This window comes from Echeneis naucrates, chromosome 12 (assembly GCF_900963305.1).
Source record: "Echeneis naucrates chromosome 12, fEcheNa1.1, whole genome shotgun sequence".
Classification (NCBI taxonomy): Eukaryota; Metazoa; Chordata; class Actinopteri; order Carangiformes; family Echeneidae; genus Echeneis; species Echeneis naucrates.
Window position 1 is genome coordinate 12,744,992 of NC_042522.1, and position 21,341 is coordinate 12,766,332.

A 21,341-nucleotide genomic window follows, 5' to 3' on the forward strand; every position below is an offset into this window, starting at 1 on the left:
TTACCTAGCGTCCTTGCTAGAAGCCGTAGCAGCTACTTTTCTAGAGGTGGCACTGGTAGTATTTTTGTGAGTAAACTATTATGACTGCCGTGGTTTTGCAGTTTGTCTTGTTAGTATTTTCACGCCATCACCAACGCGGTTGGTCCCGATAAGGTCTGCCTGGGGTCCCGCTCCGGACCGCCAGGGGCGCTGTGGGCTGGTCGGAGCCGGTTTGGGGAGCTTCTCTCAGCTGTCGCTCTCCTGCGCCAGTCCCCGCTTTGTTTGTTCCGCACACGACAGCACAGCAAAGAGGCCACAGACACACACAGACACACACACACCTCCACCTATCAGTCTTTTTCTCTTCTTTGTTTTTTCCCCTCCTTATTTGTGCTGACACTTTAAACCTCGTACAGCTTGCCTGCGCTCAGTGGACTGTAGCCGCAGCCGCCTGGTCCAACATGGCCACGTCCAGCGACCTGAAATTCTTCCTGGAGTCGTCTCTGAATGAGATCTTCAGAGCCACCGTGAGCGACATCCTGGACTCGGTGGACCGGACCCTGTCGGAGTACCAGGGCACCATAAGGAGGATCGAGTCCGAAAACAAGGACCTGAAGAGGCTGCTGTTTGCACAAGAGAGCAGAGAGTCTGCAGCCCTCCTCGGTGAGTTGGAGCCGGTGACCTTTTGTTCAGGCTCGTCCCGACCGTCCATGTCTGTTTATCTACAAGTAAACAAAGGCAGCGGCACCACAGTAAACAGAAGTAAACAATGCTGCAGCCGCTTCATCAGACCAAGGCTGGTTTTTAAACCCACATTTTTTAATCATCCGGCAACTACTTTGGCAGGAAAAGTAGGATTTCATTACATATCAAGTAATTTCAATGTATCTTACACTATTTTTACTATTCATCTATTAATTACACTATTTTCTGAACTTCTTTACACAAAGAATTGAAAAGTTAACCGAAACTGAAGTGGCAGCCCTGAAGTGTTTGTGTAATGTAGGAGTTGTTATACTGTAGCATTACCATCACAGTATCCTGCCTGTGCTAAATGTTTTAACAACTCAGAAGCCCCTCATAAATAAATGTACTAATCCGAGCCAAGAAGCAATGCACAGCACACACTAAAATGTCTGTGCAACCTTAAAATGTCGAGACAAACATCCACAACCTGGTCAGCAGGATCTTTTCCCATGAAGTTTTTCCGGAACCAAGTGGAGTCAACACCCCCCCCTCCCCCTTTCTCTCTTTCTCGGCTTTTCTGTATTTGGGGTCGCCACATGTAAGTCAGCTCCGTGACATGCATGATTGATTTGGCTAAAGTTTTGACTTTCTTGCCGCAAACCTCCCCATTTTTCCGGGCTTGGGACTGGCACAAGCCTACCACTGGTTTGCATTGTGGCCGGGAGGCCTCTGCAGTCAAGGCATGTGCTCCAAAAAATGACCTAACCCTACCCGGGGCCACATGTCTCCTCTAAAATAAACAGCTAAAATTCCACCTATTCTCATAGTATTTCCACTTTTTTTCCACGCACACCAAACCATTAAAAAGGTCAACCATGCAACAACTTTATACGTTCAAGTTGATCTACTTGATGAACATAGTGTTGTTCTGTGAATTCTCTTCTTCTTTTTTTTTCTTTTCTCCTTTTTTAATATCTTCTGGCAGGTAATCATTTAGTCTATTTACACACAGCCTGTATCGTTAAGCTCATTAGTTTGGGTTTTAATTTCGCAGATGTACATGAAGAAGATGCCACAGACACGGAGGATTCAGCCTCAGAATGGAACGATGGTCCGACCGGTTCAGCCCAGGGCACGTTCAAAGTATCCATATGCAGCAGTGACAAAAAGAGCTGCAGGAGGAAGCAGACAGAAAACATGAGGAGTGGTGCATCTTCGACCATCCTTTTTCTGCAGACTAATAATAACGTCGAGCAACCATGTCCACACACAGCAGAGGTGCTTATGCCCACACAAAGCTTGGTATCTGTAAAAGTAGAGCCTGATTTGGATGAAAACAGTGCTATATACCTCTCACAGCCTTTATCCCTTCAAAATCTGACTATGACGCCAGTGAAAAATGAGAGCACAGAGGTTAGTTGTGACAGTCAAGATCCTTATGCACCTCTGCTACCATCTTCAGGCCCTGAGCAAGACTCCAGAAGCACAGATGGTGATGTTAAAGTTACCATTGTTTCTGATAGCCAAATGCAGGATGGACAGTTAATTAAGAAAGAGGAGGAGGAGCAGATTGGGGTGTTACAACATGGAGATGAAGATAGTTTCTCTGAGCAGGAAATGAAGCAAGTTTTGACTTACAACTCTGGCTCAAAAGGAATTCATGAGGGATTGACCACACAGGCTTCAAAGCCAGAAGAAGAGACACAGGAGGAAGACAATTCACCCTCCGTTCCTGCAGAGTTTTTGGAGATCCGTGATATGTTGCCTTGTCCCTCCTGTCCTAAAACATTTACCCGAGAGACCTCACTCAACGCCCACATGAAGACTCACAACAACGAGAAGGCCCATGTCTGCAGCTACTGTGGAAAACACTTCAAACGGGCTGATCTTCTCAGGTCCCACAGGCGTACCCACACAGGAGAAAGACCCTATAGCTGCAACCTCTGCTGTAAAACATACGCACACTCTGGTCAGCTCAGGATACACAAGCGCATACACACTGGAGAGAGACCCTACTGCTGTTCACAATGTGGGAAGCGTTTTAGCGAGCTAAACAAGCTCAAAGTTCACTTGCGGACTCACACTGGGGAGAGGCCTTACAGTTGCCAGGAGTGTGGCAAAGCATTCAACAATTCAGGAAACCTAACTATACACCAGAGGATCCACACTGGCGAAAAGCCATATTGCTGCGCTCAGTGTGGCAGACGGTTTAACGGCTTGGGCGACCTCAAAACACATTACAGGGTTCACACTGGAGAGAGGCCCTTCTGCTGTGAGCTATGTAAGAAGACCTTCAGCCAGTCTGGCCACCTCACCATACACATGCGAATGCATACAGGAGAGAGACCATACAGCTGCAACGACTGTGGCAAGAAATTTACAGTGGCTAGCAGCCTTAAACTGCACCAGAGGATTCACACGGGGGAGAAAGAGTACACTTGCACATACTGTAACAAAAGCTTCGGCAGGGCAGGCCATCTGAAGAGACACGAGCTGGTCCACACCAAAGAGAGGCTCTTCCTCTGCAGCCAGTGTGGAAAGACCTACACAGACCAGTCGTCCCTGAAAAAACACTTAAAGATCCATGAGGTCCATGAACAGCAGGGTGAGTCTAAGGGAAGCACCAGTGGCTCTGGAATAAAATAGGTCGCAGCCTCTGAGAAACTTTCAGACACATAAGTATTTGAACCAAACAGTTGAAAAGTTGACTCATAAAAAGAAAAACTTGCTGGACATTGAAGGAGGGCACTACAGACTGGCCAGACACAGAGGATGCTGGGCAAGGGTCAGATATGGGACAATGATATTGAGAGATTGTGAAATGCCAACAGTACAATTTATGACTGTGTATGCTAACCACTTCTCCCCCCCTGCCTGTAATCCATGCAATTTATCTGTAAATCAGTTTTGACTTCCTGACTCCGTAATTTGTTGGCTTCCAGGTACCTGTAAAAACACACCCCTACCATTGCAGTCTGTTGTGCTGTTTTAGATATGAATTATTTTGTTTTAATTGATCAACTGAAATATTCCCTAATACCCTAAAAAACATATCTAGACTTGCCGTGTGTTGCCAAAACATTGGTTGAATGCTTATGAAATGCTCTATAAGAAAGGCCAAACGATTGAGTATCAGATTTAAACAGTATGTTTATTTACCCTGCTGAAGTGTCTTCCAGTAAGACACTGCGTTCCAGGTTCATGACCTCCATGTGTGGAAATTAAAATCTTAATTGTTGAAAAATTAAATTCCAGAACATATGTTTATATACTTCGTAGCCAGAGAATTAGCGATGTGTGCTGCTCAGTGATGTAAGGTGAAGATCATTTATAATATAGCTGTATATAGCTTTTCTAATCTGTTATAATGTCACAACAAATAATGAGTATTGAGCAAACGGCCTTCAGTTGTAAATGAATAATTGTTTTCAAGCAATGCTGATCACAAACAATATGGAGCTTCTTGTGGATCTGCTTTATGTTTTTGCCTGAGATAGCATCTCTAGCTATTTATAATGTGCAAATGACACACAGGAGTAAAAGCTCATGTTTATTGTTAATTGTGGCATTTGGTTAATATACCTGCTGAGCATTGTATATTAAACTGTATGTAGCAAACTCAGTGGTTGCTACTCCAAATGTATTGTGTCTCCTTTGTGTGATTTGTGTCCAAATGAAAGAAAACGTCAAGCTTTTTTTTTTTTTTGTCTCTTTGACCTTGAGTGATGGCCTTTATTTAAACTTAAAGGCAACGTATGGGTAACAAATCTGAATATGTCCACTAAATGTGCAAATATAACTTGTAAAGTAATTTTAAACACTTTGTGCAACCAAAAAAAGCCAGTAAAAACTGTATATATCACTACACGTGCCTTATTCTGTGGTCCAAGTGCAAAAAGTAATCGGGAAATGAGTATTTTAATTAGCAAATTCAACCCACGTTTGGGTGAAAGAGATTTGATATTGCGCAACTAAAGACTGTTGAAAAAATATTGTGGAAAAGGCCCCATTATTATTTTCCAGATTGAATACCAAAACAATATTTCCAGTCATGAAAGACTTTCTTTTTTTAAGAGGATTCTTTCGCTTTAGAAGCTGGAACCAGTTAATATTTGGCATTTCATGCTTGAAAAAGTCTACTGCCTCTAAACATGGACACGTACAACCACCAGAGTTAACTAAGGTAATAAGCTGCTGCTGATTAAGTTTGTGCATATTCAGACAAGTCCTGTAGTCTTTGCAGTCTGCTCCTTATGTTCACATCTTTTTAAGTTAATTAGTGTTCAAGTAAGGACATTACTATCCTTCTGAATATGAGTTGTGCCAGTGTGACAACAGTGAAGGCTCCATGGCATCTTTTCCTTGGACAGGTAGAGCATGGGCTGAATGGTGCTACTAAAGTCCATCAAGCCAAAGGCGAAATAGTGAATATAGCATTGAAACACATCAGGAGAGAAGTAGTGCTGGAAGGGGAAGAGTGCCACAGGAGGGAAATAGTTGAACACTATGATGGCCAGAATGATGAGGACCATTTTGAAGGCTCGTTTCTTCACAGGGTGCATCTCGTCTCTGCTGGAGCCAGAGTGCTGCAGTGCCCAGAGAATCGCAATGTTGCAGAAGACCATGAAAGCGAACGCTGCAAGGATCATCGCCGTGAAGACCTTCTCGAAGTTGATAATGTTGCCGACACATTTGGCAGCAGCGTAGCCCAGAGTGATCAGCCACATTACCAGGGCCAGGACTGATCTATGATAGCGGTCCTTTAGCTTGGTGAAGGTGATGGGGTGGACTACTGCAACATACCGGTCCAGGCAGATACAGGAGAGGAAGAGTGGTGAGGAGTCTTTCATGCCATAGAAGAAGCGCAGGACGTACCATGTGCTGCTCGTGTTGAGGAAGACAATGCTGACCAGTTCCAGAGGAGGGATGAGACAGAAGAGCACATCTAAAACAGCCAAGTGGAGGATGAAGATGTCTGAGGTAGAGGAGTCGCCCCTGTTCTTGTGGATGAGCCACAGCACCATGAGGTTGGCCGGGATGCCCAGGAACATGTTAATAAACTGCAGGGCCAGGTACCAAATGAGAACGGCAGGCATATCTTTGCACTGGTCATACACTGTTTTCTCAGCAGAGGTAAAGTTCAGGGATTTGTGAGAGACCAAGAGCACAGAGGAGTTGATGTATAAAACCTCCATGACAGCAGGAACCCAGCTGGAGGAACGTAGATCTGTCAGAAAAACACATCAGGTTCTGTTGTTAAAGGCAAAAGAGCTCTGACATGATGTTCAGTCTCAGTTTGTTATGTGATAACATACACAGGGCTCACATTGGAATATTACAATATCAGACACACAGTGCTACAATGATGCTGGTCGGAAAAGTAAGGGAAGCCCTGGTAAATGCTGAATGGTGACATATCCACGAGGACAAACCTCATATAAAACCTAACCTGCACGATATTAAGAAGGACACGTTCAGACTTTGACTTCTGTTTGAGGAAATACATGAACTGATAACTGAACTTTCCCCTTGTGGTGTGGGTGGGGATTTTGAGCCTCCATTAGTCCGACTGTTCAAGCACAAGGAAGTGAAAACAGACAGAGATGGGAAATTACAAATCACTAATCCTCCTGCTTGGATGTTGTGATTACATTTCAGTGCCATAAAACCACAGCAAATGAAATTTGATTTTTTTTATGCAAACCCTGATAAAAACAGTCTACACACACACACAGGTCAAATTTTTGGACACACTTTTCTATTAATTTGAATGGAAAGGTGTGTCCAAACTTTTGGCCTGTACTGTGTATATTAAAAATCAGCAGACACAGGACTTTAAATACTTATGTGTCACTAATGTGTTTTTGCAGTTGACTCCAGAGAGTGGGACTTAATTTGGTCACTTAAGTTCTCATTTCAGATCACTGTGATAAATACTTTACTGACTTAACATTCATATAGAAGATATTGGATTGCTGTTATTGTGATACCCCAATTTGATTAGAATGTTATATTTATTAAAGGTTGCAAAATAATGAAGTGAAGGTGAAATACAGTATAAAAGTATAACTTATTGGAGATTGTCACCTGCTCTGTTAATGCAAAGACACAGAGTCACCCAAATCCCATATCTGAACTTCAGCGCCATTTTACAGTCAAATCTTATCAGACATTGCAAAATAGAGTCTCCTTAAACAGTTGGTTTGAGAAAGGAGATGATCTACTGAAAAATGTATTAAAAATGATACAGTAACTACACTAACAGAAAAAGTATAAAATTTAAATAATAAAAAAAGTTTGTTTATTTGTTTCATTTCAATCCACAACATTATACAATGCTCTCACTTCAAAAAGATAGATTTTCCACAATGTGATTTTTATGTAGCTTTATATGGTGAATGAAGCCTCTTACCTTTATGTGCTACTTAGTCTTCGACTGATCTATGTATTTTCAACATTCAGCTCTCTAATGAATGCAGCTTTAAAGTCTTCCTACGCAGTTGTTCCTGGTCAGCACATCGCACCATCTGTGTATCTAAGGTGACATGTAAATGTGCAACTGACTATAAATAGAAGCCTGACTCCTAAAGATCATATGAACTAATAAAGTCTGTTGTGCAGGATTATTGCTACCATAAAGAACCTGGATGGGGCAAAACAGAACGGTTTCAGTATAGAAGAGATTAATGGACATTTCTGAACAGTGCTTGTATTTGAAAGAAAAGGTGACAAATTGCCTCGTTTCTGAAGAATAACACTGACCTGGTCAACAGGATAACGCCGGACCTTCCTTGTGTGACTGTCCCCACTTTCAGCTTAATCCTTGTAAGCGCTGTGTGCATCTGTCCCAGTGTGAGCAAATGCTGAGCCTCCTCCGTAAAACAAATGGAAAAGATCTTTTGGAAGATGACCCAACACTTCAGGGATCCTGCTCCATCTGATCTTCCAATCACAGCGTCAGGACGAGGGTGTGGAAGCAGCAGATCTCTCCCTTGTTTGGCCCCTGTACATTCAACACACTTTATGATTTACAATTTAAATAATCCTAAAACACTAAGGAGATGAATCAGTTGAATGGAATGAAACATATTGTTTTTGGGGAGGTTGGGTGTTGGGGAGCACCACATAGGTTTGTGTGGAGGACGTGTTCATCCATTCACACTGATTGGCAATGATGCAACAAACAAATGGCGCCTGACGGAAAATTGTCAGTAAACAAGTGATGCAATAGTCCAGAAAATCACTTCTGATTCATACCGGTGTAACAATGTGCAATATGTTACATGAGACGGACATGTTTCAAGGTGTGATGTCTGTCGGAGGGATTTTCTCCTCAGCCAATGTGCAGAGGAGGGACTGATACCTACTAATCTTCTCCTTCGTTGTAGTTCACATTTACTCTGTAGATTATGCGCTTTTACTTTCTGTTAGACTGTTTCTGTCATTTAAGCTGCTTTTGAGGAATACAGAATGACCCTTCAGGTGACCTTTGACCTCCTGACCGTTGTCTTTAGAGGCCTTGAACAGACTGTTGTGTAGATCAAATTCATTCAACAGTATCATCATACAATGTGAACTAACATTGAAGTCTAAAAGCCTGTTTATTATTTTGTCACTCATCACCTCGTTACAGGTTGTGTTGTCTTCACATTACACCCTACTGTGTGTTTGAACAGCTTGACAGGTCATATGTTCAACCCCACCCCGGCTTGTTTACCTTTGTGTGTGTGTTTCTCTGACCTATTTATATTAGTGTCATGGTCACAGGAAATGTGTACATGTGTTTCTTCCTCACAGGTTTGTTAAATTCTGCATCAGAGTGGAAACACCCTGCAGGAGCACAGGCCCATTTCACCAGCCATTCATTATTAGTGCCTTTTTGTTATAATTTCACATTGTTGAATGTTTAGCATATTTTTTTAATTTTTATTAAGGGGGAACTTTTAGAGTTCACAATTCTACAGAAAACACCACCTCGCTGTACAAAAATCCAAACAAAAGGTGTAAGAGCAGTTTTGTTCCAGCTTGACCTGTCACACTAGCAATTTTTGTCCACACATAAAACTCTACACACACTGATGAGTGAGAGGAAAGGAAGGAGGGTTAACCAAAACACACAAACACAAATGAGCTTAAATATTCAGACCATTGAACAAAAACATGCTTATTTATGACTAAAATAAATATTCAACATATGCAAGATAACAAAATATTGTACAATATTTCTGTAACAAATGTATGTCAATATTACTTGTGTTTAAAACGTTCATTTTTTTATATTTTATTTTAGCTACCTTTGTTTAACTTTGTTGAAGTTGGACATTGGACTATGTTTGACCCATTGTATATATGTTATATTTTACAATATTGTAGTTCTAGATAAGTTTATATAACCGTCTACTTTCATGAATGTCCACATGGTGAGTTAGAATTGTTTACAATAACATTAATCAAATCATTTATTGACTTTGTGTATATATATATATATATATATATAAAACATATGCTCAGCCAATAAATGTGAAAACAGATAAACAGAATTAAAATAACTAAAAATACAAAGCTGGAAATAAATCATCTTATGTCTAGAAAGTTCTTCTTCTGCTTGACTGCAGCATTTTAACAATAGTGATGAAAAACAATGGACACACAAACAACACCGGCACCGTTTGGTCATATTTATTTTCAACATTTTGTCTGAGAACTCTCAGTAGAAAGCAGAAGGAAGAGTTTCACTCACATAATATAACTTGAGCAGCAAGACACATACAATCAAACAAGTGGGAAACATCAACAGTATATAACTATGTTATGTGCAGAAATCCCAGCGGTACCGAACAAGTCCATTATAAAACTACTTTTTTCCATCATCACCCAATAACTAAATATTTCTTTTGTAAACTTGTGGTTAGCTGAATGTTTTTGTTTTTCTTTCAGTTCAGTCTAATGTCAACAGTTTCTGGAGAAAAACAAAAATGTTTTTTACATCTGTGCTAACATTGAATCTCCAGGTTTCAAACAGAAATCTCTTCAGATAAATATTCTATAGCTGAAAATATGACCCATGCAAAGAACCCACTGTAAAAGACACAGAGGGGAAATAGCTAAGGAGAGCCAAAGTGATATTTTTTCTTCTATCTTTTTTTTTTTGCTAACATGACTGAAAATCTCCCAACTCTGACACATTCACTGTCTACCGTTTTTTTTCTTCCTCTGCTCTCTTCTACGTGCAAATTTCTCTCATCTGTCTCCACCACAACATCTTGTTGGCTTGTAAACCACCATCCCATCTGTTTCAATCTTAAAGAATACAATAAAAAAAAAAAAACCCAAATCTTGAAACCATCATAACAATTAACATGCTAATAAAAAACACAGTAAAACTGTTCCTTGCAGCCATTCCTTTCTCTTAATGTTTGAAATTAAAAGCCAAAAAACAATAAAATGTTGGGTAAACATTATTATTAATTTGCATTAAAAGGAAGGAAATACTGATGACAAAGGTTAAGTGTTTATCATAATGAATGAGATTTAGGACCACATTTGTAAAATGTGATTGATAGGTCAAAGCAAGCAGATGCAGCTGATTTGTTTACATATGAAACTGTACAAATACAACATCTTATTGCAGGAGATATTCTTTCCGCAGTTGTCCAATTCCTTTTTGGAATACCAAGGTAAAGTTTCTATTAATAAGGTTGCCTGTGCAGTGAAGCAACAGGAGGAAAACAACAGTCTTTTGGGAGTGGGAGTGGAGATCTTGCAGATGCTGCAAGAAATGGAGAGAAGGGATCTCATGGGAACCAACTCATGTCTCAGGAGTCTTCCAGTCTTTTCAGCTTGGTGGGAGTGCTTGTGCAGGGAGCATGAAGGCATCGAGTAAAAGAGAGCCTTTCGACTCTTGGGTTATTTGGGAGTGTTCACACCTAGGTAGTTCATGGTTGGGTTTAGGGAGGAGTGGTGACATGTTGTAGTCGAGGGTTTTGGTGTGTCATGGCTAAAGATACATCACTGCCACGAATGGTCAGTGGGGTAAACAAAGACCAGTGCAGATGTGTCAGCATTTCCTAGAAATATTGTGATGTCATGGTGGTGGGTTTTCAGATGAAGGTGGAATCCATGGTGCTGGTGTCTTGTGCGCTACGGGCTCGAGTCTCAAAAAGCTGTTTGATCAAGGCCGATTTTTCTTGTTCCAGCTGCGCGATTCGCTCGCTCTTCTCTGTCACCTCCTTGATGAAAAAAAGGAAATTTAGTGAATGTCAGACTTTAATCCTGAAGGCTACAGTGTCTTGTATCTATCTAGCATCCTGCAGATTTTGTTGAACCTGTGTGAGCAGTCTGTTCTGGTCCTTCAGTCTCTGAATGGCTTGTGGAGGAGCTGGAGGTGGAGGCTGGGAGTTCACTGTGAGCGCTGTAGTCTGAGCACCACTTGAGGGAAAGGACTGCTAGGAAGCAAAGAGGACTATTTTTAAATAAAAATCAATGCCAGATCATCATTAAGTTTTGTTTTGTTTTGTTTTTTTTAAAGTTGGTTTGTCATGACACATCATCATTTATTTCTATTTTGAGAAACATTTACAGTATCCAGCTTTTGGTCAGATAACTTTCCAGTAACAATGGTAACTTCCTCTTATTGCCATCTAACAACATTTTTATGCTGCTAACTAACAGGACAAGCTAACTTGCCGTAAATCTCAAATCATCTCTAATTCAGTTATATTCTACATATTCAATCATCTTAAATTAATAAGCCCTAAATAATAAGATAAAAGAGGGATAATTAGATGAAATTTTTGGTCTTGGTCTTTATTGCTTTAAAACACAGAGAATGCCCTACCTTAAAATTCTGGTCAATTAAAATCTTAAAGTGACATTTCACCCAAAATCTGTCTTTTGAGGTGCAAACATTCTGCTTGATAGATAGAAAAGTAGCGTTAAAAACTGAAGACTGAACCCTTTATATTATTATATAATCTTGGCAGTTAGCACTGCCTCCATTGCTGTGGAAGCACTTAAATCCCCGTATCACCAGAACAAAGTAAAAATGTGTATGAGCCATAAAGTCTCACCATTCCAGTACAGGAAATTAGGTCATTAAGGCAGTGGTTGACTTCTTGAAGTTTGGGAATGAGAACATTCATGCGACTCTGATTAGCTTCTGTGAAAAAATCCTAGGTGGCGAAAACAGACACAAAAATTAACCTGACAAAGTAGTCAAAGATCAGCTGTTCAGTTACCAAGTGCCTACAGTTCCAAAAATACCTTTGAGAATGGCCTAATCTCAACCAAAAAATTGGACAGTCGGTAAGGAGACATCAAGCTGAGGTCATCAAATGGGTACCAGAAAATAATACTATATTTTAATGGTTTATAAATGATTCCAAAATCAGTAAACTGTTGTGAACTATAATGTTCAGTTTACATTACATTGAATAATTTAGATGGATTGGAGAATATTACAGATAGATCAAAATAGTTATTTAATCTGCAATGTGTGTGGAAAATATCTCCTCATGATGTTTTGGTCAGTGACTCGTATAGTTGAAAAACATAATACAGCAGTCCAACATGTCCAACGGCTTGTGAGCTCTGAGAGTTTCACAGCAGTGTCTGAACTGACCGTGCAGTGGGAGCTCTGGCCGACCTGCCGCTGTCTCTCTGTGACATTGTGGATTTGGCCCTGGTACCATTCTCGGGCCCGTTCCACCACTTCCAGGCCCGCCAGCAGGGAATCTTTCTCCTGCTCCAACTCTTTCATTTGCTTCAACTATGTGAGTCGAGAGATAAAAAAGGAAAGTGGGGAGAGATGACAGGGGGATGGGGAAGGAATGCAATAGTAGAAAAGAAACGAGAAAAACCCAATTAATTAAACCCAAAAAAACAAAAAACAAGCAAAACTTCAGAGACCAAACAGAAGGAAAAAATTAATTTTCTTATTTCCTATGGCATCACTGAGAGCACAATAGGACTCCTGCCAAGATTAATTCTAATCATGATTTTCAGCTGACAGTCGTCTGCATGGCGGACAAGTTCCCATGTTTTCACAAGGGCATCTGAACCAAACTCTTTTGTGCTGGTGGAGACAATGGCGCCATACCAATTGTCCCCGACTCGCTCCCATCCTGAACAATGTTTAGAGGAGCAATCAGTCCGGTGTCATAGCAACCGCACAACAACCTAAGAATGGCGTAAACAGCGGACCCACTTCAGCTATGGCCACTCTAGTGTGTTTGAGTGTGTGTGAAAGAGAAAGGATGGAGAGATGCATGTGTATGTGTGTATGCACCCCAGCAAGGCTGCATTGAGTTGTGCTGACCAGGCTGTCCATGCGGCAGATTGCCACAGTGCAGGCCTCTTTGCTGGCATTCAGCCACCTGGTGTGTCATCTTTCTATCCACCCATCGTTCCATCACTCTGTCCCCTGGGTAGTTAAGTACATTCCTATGATCTTCACTCATACAACCAGAATATATGTTGCGACAGTAAACTAACAGAGGACAAAGCAGACCAAATTCAAACCCTCTGTTACAAACTCCTGCTCTTTCCCTATAAAGCCTGATGGCAGAGAGACAAGAAGATGGTTGTAGGGGGAAAAGAGGGGGTCTCTGGTCTGTGTCTGAAATTAAGCATGACCCAGCGTCAGGCTGCATGAATTTGGTGGGTCACAGGCAGGAAAACACTGCAAGAAAGAAAGGAAGAAAAAGGAAAAGAGTAGAGCAAAGAACAGTGAGAGGGAGCAGCACAGCAAATGGCTGAAAGGTTGGAGAGAAGTCTGTGCATGTATGTCTGTGTTCTCTCTGCTGACTGCATGAGTGGGAATGAATACAGACAGCAAAGCACGTACAATAACATGACACCCAATGCATGTTCTAAGTTGTTTAGGTAAAAACAAAGACAGACATGAAAGCCTTTCAAACATTATCTACAAAAGCACTGAATAGTCCGAAACCTCAAGGCTTCACAATAGAGCCATCAGTGACAAGCGAAATGTCCCAAACTTAGTAAAACAAGGACAGTTCAGTTTGCAAAAACAAATTACCCTGAACACTATTTTAACCCTATCAAAATGCCATCAAATTACCAAAGTGATGTCTTGAAATTGCTACTTTTTGTCAACCTAACAGAAGGAAAACAACCACATTTCATTTAACTTTGAATGATAAAGAGGAAAGGAGCAATAAATAAATAAAACCAGGGAACATTGATTCAATTGGTAACTAGCTACTTCTTTCAGTATTATCCACAACCCTTAGTTTATCTAATGTTGTTATTAAAACACTGAAAATGCTCATGATATTCTTCACATTTGTTGAGCCAAAGTTTGGAAATTCTCAATGCAAAATGTTTTAACTTACAATGTTATAAAATACAAACATTTAGCAAATCATCACAATAGAGAAACCACAACTGGAAAATAAATAATAAAAGAGTTGAAATACTGTTGTCACATAAGCTCTTTGTTACATCGCTATTTCAAACCCAGTGGCTACACAATCAACACACAAACACACCCCAAAATCGCTTAAAAACAAGCACAGTTCCTAATCAAGACACTGAATGTCCAAATGCTGAAACTTTTAATCTCCTCTTTTTAAATCACAGTGTATATTAAAGCAATGTATTACACATCACTGTATCCTGAAATATACTTATTACAGAACCTCTATCCTTGACAAACATCTCTCCCTCTCCTTGGCTTCCTCTCATATTACTCACCCAGAGAAAAAAGTGCAGGGCTTTGCTGCTGTAGAGGCTACTGCTGAGGGGGATGAAGACAGTAGTATAGGCAGCCCACACAGCCGTCCAGGCTGGGCCAGGCCGGCCAAGCGGGTCCTCTACTTCTACCAGGCCCCTGGGCCCAACCCGGCTCACTACCATCAGGGCAGCGGCGGGCCAAGTCGGCCTGGGTGGGAGGGACAGAGGGAAGGGGGAGGAGGAGAGGGGCAGGGAGGGAGGGAGAATCAGGGGAGTTGGTCAGTCTGCCTCTACAAACACAGAGGCCGAGGGAAAAAGAGACAGAGACGACGACACAGACAAGCAGAGAAGGAGGGAAAAGAGGCGAGTTGGAGAGAATTAGAAATGGTGAGGCAGGGGGAGAGACAAAGAGTGAGAGGAGAGTGAGCTCTGGACTGGAGGTGGGAGGGGCAGAGTTAAGGGGAGGCAGGGGGCACAGGGAGGGGATTGTGGGGTCCAATAGAAAGTGAAATGGAGAAGAGCCAGTGCTGTAAAGCCTTTTTTACATTTCCCTGGTATTTATGTTATTTAACTATTTACCATTCCACATAAACAAACAATATTATTATCTCTAAATTCCTCAATCCCTACCACATCCAATCATTCCTAAATCTGTCCTGCTCAAAGTGCTGCTTTCACACAACTCCTCAACTAAAAACACTATAAATACACAACAAATCCAACATATTAAAGCTGCTTAAATATCTCAGTGTCGTTTAGCGCTTCTCACATTTTGTCAATATAAACAGCTGCCGGAACAACAAATAAAGACTGTTTCCATCAATGATTAACAGCCTAAGAAAAGCCAGAAAAAGCATCCAACACATTTAAAATACCTTGTTTTGGTCAACCAACAATCCAAATCGTTAAATATTTAAATCTGAGAATCTGAAATCAGGACGTTTGGTATTTTCACTATCTGACCAACTGTTACAGCTCTAGTTAAGTTTCCGCAGATTGTGGTTTCACCTATATACACAAAAAGCACCAATACTCTAGAAGAACCCAATTCTTTACAGGTGAATTACAGGATTAATAGAAATAAGGGGACATTCACAGCAGATCCCCTCATCTCTAATGTTAACCCAGAACCAAACAATATGAAAAAGATTATTAATGAAAACTATGCACGTAAATGTTTATAAAGACACTTTGGAGACACTCTGAGTGTGTTTGTATTCTAACCATGCCATAATCCACTCCATTGGATATGGTGTGTCGTCTCTGTTCATCCCGACTCCGCCCGTGTCTTCTGGAGCCTCCAGTAAATCCTGTTGCAGATTCACTCTGAGATCTTGGTAAACCTGATTTCCCAACACCTAGACAAGTGAAAAAGACACATGTATTCAATTACAATATAACACTGGTATGAACTCTGTAACTACTGCAGTCCTGTTTGTCACCTGCCGGACGTTATTTGGGAAGAATAAAAGAAAACATTGTGGCGCACGTTAATCATTTAGGAATTGATGTGGTGGAATACAACACGCTTTTATGTAAAGCTTTAATAGTAAAGTAGAAATAATGATGAAGAAATTAGAAATTGTTGAATTATTCCTCACTCAAACAGCCAAACTTTGATTCACTGTCATCAGAGCCAGAATTAGAATCTGATGCAGAAACAACTCAAACTTAATTCTTATGTTCAGAGTCAATAAACAGCAGTAAAAGGTACATCTACAAAACAGTTGGTTCTGTTAGGTGTGTCTGGCTTGAGGAGAGTGAGAGGAAATTTTAGGACAAATGCCGGCCTGTGTGTACCACAGGAGGGAGCTGTACTCCACAAATGTTTGCAACATCAGCAAGTCAGGTTGATTTAATGTACTCAACACAGGGAGAGATCATACTCATAACAAAAGCAGTGAAGGTGAAAAGGCTTCAGTAAACTTTGATTTTACGTGCAACTAATCTGGTCCTATTACTTCACCAAACTATGGTTGAATTCAGTGAGATCAAAGAAAAGCTTATCTGAGATTTGGGACTATCAAATGCAATGTAGAGATTAAATCTCAGAAATCAATACCACAGGCCGGGTTTTTTGGAAACTCTAAAAGCAGGAAATTAAACAAATCCTGTTAGTGTGGCATTCAGAAGTAGATACTATTTTATTTATTTTGGCCTAAAAGTTTAGATAGACTTGTTTGATTTGTAGTGATCAGGAAACAGACAAAGAAAGAGATTGTTTTTTTATTGAGCTATATAGATGATTGATATAGAGATCTAATTAAATTAAAACAGACAGTGAACTTGGCACATTTTTAGACTTTTTTTGGCACTTCTAATTTTTTTATTGGTATTCAACATCTCTAAAATTTTCAGATAAAATTTTTTTTTCAGTAACACCAAACATAATAAATATCTTTGATAAAGCAAGTTTACACTCTCTCCTTTAACTCTCTGCTCTGCTCGTGGGTGTTAAGGGTTTGTTAATTTTTCTGTTTCATGATTGTCAAAGTGGGATTAAAAAAAAAAAAACTGGCAAAACATTTTGAGAACAATTCTTTTTTCCCTTGCGGTATTTCCCTGATACCTACTGTTGTGTCATTGTCAGATTTTAGATGAAAGGGCATACCATCTGTGTTGACCTTTCCCAAAAAGATGGGAGGAGTGAGAGTAGAGTGTCAGGAATTTGCTGTTATGTCAAGGGTGTTGGAGAGGTTTTTGCAGATGCAGTGATTCAGTAAACTCTTGCCTTTCTGCTGTAATCTTGCCTAATCCAGTAGGGTTGGCTGCCTGTGAGAGATTACATCATGGAAACTGTGAGTCCTTCACCCTGCACTAATTGGACAAAAAAAATGCGGACAGCCAAACATCACACCCATGCATGTTTTGTGAACCTTTCATTACTGTGGGGATTTATTTGCACCTATAACATCCATTAGTGTAACATCCTGTAAAAGCTCTCCACAAAAATGTGGAACCTGTCTGTTGGGATTTGTTTCCATTTAGCCACGGGCATTAGTGACGTTGGCCACTGATGTTGCGTGATAAAGTCTGGTGGAGAGTCGCTGCAATTCATCCCAAAATATGGTAAATGAGGCTGAGATTAGGGTTTTATGCAATGCACTCAAGTTTTTCCATGTTTTTAAAGACACTAGTTCGTGTACAAAAAAAAATCCTTCACCCAATTTCGGTTTAGATCAAGATTTCCCTTAAATAATTCAAAATAGTCAAAACCACAAACAGCTGCTGATTGAAAGCTCACATAAGTGTGTGCACTTTTCTTTCTGTCCATCAACTATAACTTTATATATTCATAAATCAAAGACAACACTGTCCTTAGCATGACAGGCTCAAGTAGTGAAAGCCCAGAGGGCCTAAATGAGACAGTGGGAGAATGTTATTGCTCTAGACAGGCCTTGCTGTATAGAGATCATGCAAATTTGTACAGACTCCACTTGAGTGTGTGCGTGTGTGTGTGAAAGAGAGTGAGAGAGTGAAGGAAAGAGAGAGCATCTAAAAAGGACTCTTGTATGATTGTCAGAAGAGGAATAGTGAGAGATAATGAGCAAGAGAACTGGCAGTTTCGCTAATCTATATCCAGCACACCAGGGAAAAAAAAAAAACAAAAAACTAGGCACATGATACATGCAAACGACTATTGCATGATTCCCATTCAGACGGCCAGCAGGGATAACTTTGCTCTCCCACCGCAAACCAGACCCTTCAGGCGGATAAATGTCTCCTGTGAATTTCTGACATGATCTCTGAACTGAACTGAGGTTAACATAGGCAAATTATTCAAATGGGGACCTAACTATGAAGCAGGGTCCCTCACACAGGCCTGTTTGAGCTGTGACGTAATTGCGACATTTGAGTTATCAAACGCCAATGAAGGCATTTGTTGACCTGTTCTGATTTAAGCTCCCTTTACAAGTTACCATCTTGAACTTTGTTGTTGCTGGATGGCAAAATGTTGACACGAAAGCGCTATGCAGACATTGTTCACTTGTGTGTACTACATGCATGGCTGCATCCAATTACACAATATTATGAGCTGGCAAACTGCAATGGACATGTCAGCTCAGTTATGCATGCAGTTAAATGGCTTCTTCATGACAATCAGGTCTCAAGTGTATTCTGTTCTGTGATCGTGGGTATCCAGGGGCTAGATTCCTGACTCATTTTCATGCACATTTTTTGGTGTTCAAATAAGTTTTTGTTTCAAGCCTGCGACAGCAGGAGGAGCGGATCCAAACCAAGACACAAACAAAGAGACTAAATCCTTACAGTGGGAATGGAGTCTTGAGATGGAGATGTTACTGACAGAGCAGCTAGCATGGACCTTGAACAAAAAAGTGGTTGACTAATATGATAATGAATAGGAAAAAAAAATTCAAGATGATAAATGATTTACATCTCTATTGTGACTTTAGCTGGTTAAAGCATCTCAGATCTGTGAATGTGCTGTTTTTCAGTATTTTATTGAAAGACTTCTTCAGTGTTTTGGAAAGTGTAAACATCAATTATAGTAATTCATACATTGGCTTTCAATGTGCCACTTACTTGGTCTTCGGAGCTGCGGCGACTCCAGAGCAAGTGACTCAATGGACCTGACCCGGCTCTGCTGGGGCTTTGTGGGTTTAGTGGCGATGCCCGGGTCGGTCCTGTAACAGCCCCCCTCCGGAGCGACGGGAATCCGCTCCAAACTGCGCCCGGGCCGCTCGAAGCCAGCGCCGTACCTCGCCGGTCCACACGCGGGGTACCCGGCCCCCTCCTCCGGCCTGGCCCGGGGCTGCTGAGTGTTGGTCACGTTGCTCGTCCCCAGCGGACGGACCTTGTTCTCCACCCGGGTCCCGACGCTGCATGCGGACAGCGGAGCGGGCTTGTGGGGCTGCTTCGGAGCCTGCTGCGGATGCACGGCAGCCTGGGCCTTGAGGTGGACGCTGTTCTCCGGGTTGAGCATGGAGTACCGCAGTCCGGCGACGAACCGCTCAAAGGTGAGGCAGCCGTGCGGAGGGGTGACCCTCCTGAGGCAGCTCAGCACCCCGCCGGGCAGGTCCTGGGTGTCGGCGCCCTGCCAGCGGCTCTCGATCTCTGAGATGTGGACATAGCCCCGTCCGCCGTCGTCCAAAATGTCAAACAGGGTCCTCAGGCTGTGCAGGAAGGCTTTGGGCAGACCATCTGTTGGATACCCCGTCTCTTTGGGTAGCATTTTGGCACTTTTAAAGCCCTCCGCCTTGCCTGGAAACGCCTCCTTTCCCGGCCCAACTCGGCCGTAAATCGCCGACGTCCCGTTCAGCTTACAGCCGCGTTCAGTCGCTATCAACGCCATGGAGGTCCCGATCTGTGTCCTCCGATTGACGAACCAAAACGGTCCAGCACAAGTTGGCCAACTTCACACCAACACACCGCTGAGCATGCAGAGTTATACGAGTTACGGAATCAGCTTTAAAACCTCCCAAACCTGAATCAGAATGAGTTTTTTTTATCACGCAGTGTGCCACCGTGTGTCGGCTCCGGCCGCTCCGCCGCTCTCCGGTCCACTTTCCTTCTCTCGCCCCGGGACCGCCCTTCAAACGGCTGTGCGCGAGCGTCCCGGGACCAGCCATTGGCCGCGGTGCGCACGAGCTCGGCTCTGATTGGTGCGGTGCTGAGGTAAGCTCCAGTTTGAGTTGTGCTTTTGTTATTGCTAACGCTGCTGAGACGTTATTCATAAAGCCTGGTATTATTATATACACCCCCCCCACACACACACACACACACAGACACACACTCCATCATGGGCTACACAACTCCTTTGTTTCATCTTCAACTTTACAACTTTATGATCAAAGGAGAGCTTCACAATTTTTCTAGTCGGTGTTAAAATTAAACTCCAGGATAAGTATCCAGTTTTTGTTTTTTTTAATACAGGAATTTTACCTGAAATTGAGTTTTAGTTAAGTGAATAATATGCATGATTTGTTTTTTTCAATTTCTATCTGGGCTTTGATATATCTGCTGTAAAGGTTGTGTTTTTGTACATTTTTTTTTATGAGATTATGAAATGCAAAAAAGCAAAAGCAAATGTTTTCGACACCCCTTTGATGGAATTTGTGACATTACTGCAGTGCATTCTGTTGTACTGTACAAGTATTTCTGTTCTTATGTCAGAGAGTATAGGCTGAACATTTACCATTTTATGGTGGTGCAATGTCATTTCACAAGAAAGCCTAAGAATCAGGCATCCTGAGCAGCGTGAGAGTTAGCCTTTTACTCAGATTTTTATATTATATATCACACATGGCTTGTATAACTCTGACTTTTATGAAGTTGAGTGGTTTATACCCACAAGAGTCTTACCAAAGAAAGTGCTGTGTTTCATTCCCATTGAAAAGACTCTTTCATCGTGCATCATTTCTGGTGTTATGTAACATGATTTATACCAAGATCTTCCCTCAGTCAGGCTTAAAATCTGCACTATCCCTGCACACAATTCGACTCTCACTCAGTGAAAACACTTTGTAGCCATTTCTACAACCTCAGTGACACTTTTCCTGTTTCTGTCTTCAGCAATGAGTCACGCAGAGAAACTCTCAGTCCATGCATAGACCAGTGTTTATCTCTGATCTGCCCAGACTTGCACTCTCATCCCATTATCAACTGCAAAAACTTCAGCAGCTTAATCTGGTTTTTATCCAGTTTCTCTCGTATCTCAGATTTCTTTTAAATTGATTTAGACTTTGTGACACATTTTATTCCTTTGTTTATTTATACTTGTGGTGCAAGTCCATCTGCTGTGATTGTACAGCACTATGGGTTTTTAAATTTTCCAAAAAATTTAAGTAACTTCTCTTGTCAAAGTCACATTGTCCCAAATAACTCCTTGTAATATTCCAGCCTGATGTAAAAGCATAATGTTCATGTTAGAGCAGATACTTTGTCACTTATTTTCCACATTACATTTATTAAATGCACCGGACAGAGGTTGCAGGACTACATACAAAATCAATAAATCA

General features: G+C 41.4%; 3 protein-coding genes across 4 annotated transcripts; 1 reads left to right on the plus strand and 2 right to left on the minus strand.

The window, feature by feature from the left end:
- Positions 1-248: 248 nt before the first annotated feature.
- Positions 249-4,292, plus strand: LOC115052036 (zinc finger protein 558). The gene is made up of 2 exons (XM_029515919.1): positions 249-642; positions 1,721-4,292. Exons 1-2 carry the CDS (start codon positions 441-443, stop codon positions 3,310-3,312), a joined length of 1,794 nt encoding a protein of 597 aa, XP_029371779.1. The 5' UTR covers positions 249-440; the 3' UTR covers positions 3,313-4,292.
- Positions 4,293-4,949: 657 nt separating this feature from the next.
- Positions 4,950-5,861, minus strand: hcar2 (hydroxycarboxylic acid receptor 2-). Its single transcript, XM_029516437.1, has one exon. The coding sequence runs from the start codon at positions 5,859-5,861 to the stop codon at positions 4,950-4,952; it is 912 nt and encodes a 303-aa protein (XP_029372297.1).
- A 3,884-nt stretch (positions 5,862-9,745) lies between these two features.
- On the minus strand, positions 9,746-19,885 carry sapcd2 (suppressor APC domain containing 2). 2 transcript variants are annotated; one of them, XM_029516610.1, is made up of 6 exons: positions 18,907-19,885; positions 15,586-15,719; positions 12,287-12,433; positions 11,736-11,837; positions 10,992-11,108; positions 9,746-10,895 (listed from the first exon to the last, which is right to left on the minus strand). In XM_029516610.1, exons 1-6 carry the CDS (start codon positions 19,673-19,675, stop codon positions 10,767-10,769), a joined length of 1,398 nt encoding a protein of 465 aa, XP_029372470.1. In that variant the 5' UTR covers positions 19,676-19,885; the 3' UTR covers positions 9,746-10,766. The 2 variants fall into 2 exon arrangements, with proteins under 2 accessions (XP_029372470.1, XP_029372469.1); XM_029516609.1 differs by having other exon boundaries at positions 10,992-11,111.
- Between the last annotated feature and the right edge of the window lie 1,456 nt (positions 19,886-21,341).

Excerpts from the sequence above, each read along its gene's own strand:
- hcar2 (XM_029516437.1), bottom strand. The coding sequence starts at position 5,861 with ATGGAGGTTTTATACATCAACTCCTCTGTGCTCTTGGTCTCTCACAAA.
- sapcd2 (XM_029516609.1), bottom strand. The coding sequence starts at position 19,675 with ATGGCGTTGATAGCGACTGAACGCGGCTGTAAGCTGAACGGGACGTCG. Across the intron at positions 15,720-18,906 it reads GCCGCAGCTCCGAAGACCAA|GTGTTGGGAAATCAGGTTTA; the intron begins GTAAGTGGCACA and ends TCACTTGTCTAG. Across the intron at positions 11,838-12,286 it reads GCCAGAGCTCCCACTGCACG|GATTTTTTCACAGAAGCTAA; the intron begins GTCAGTTCAGAC and ends TTCGCCACCTAG.
- LOC115052036 (XM_029515919.1), top strand. The coding sequence starts at position 441 with ATGGCCACGTCCAGCGACCTGAAATTCTTCCTGGAGTCGTCTCTGAAT. Across the intron at positions 643-1,720 it reads AGAGTCTGCAGCCCTCCTCG|ATGTACATGAAGAAGATGCC; the intron begins GTGAGTTGGAGC and ends TTAATTTCGCAG.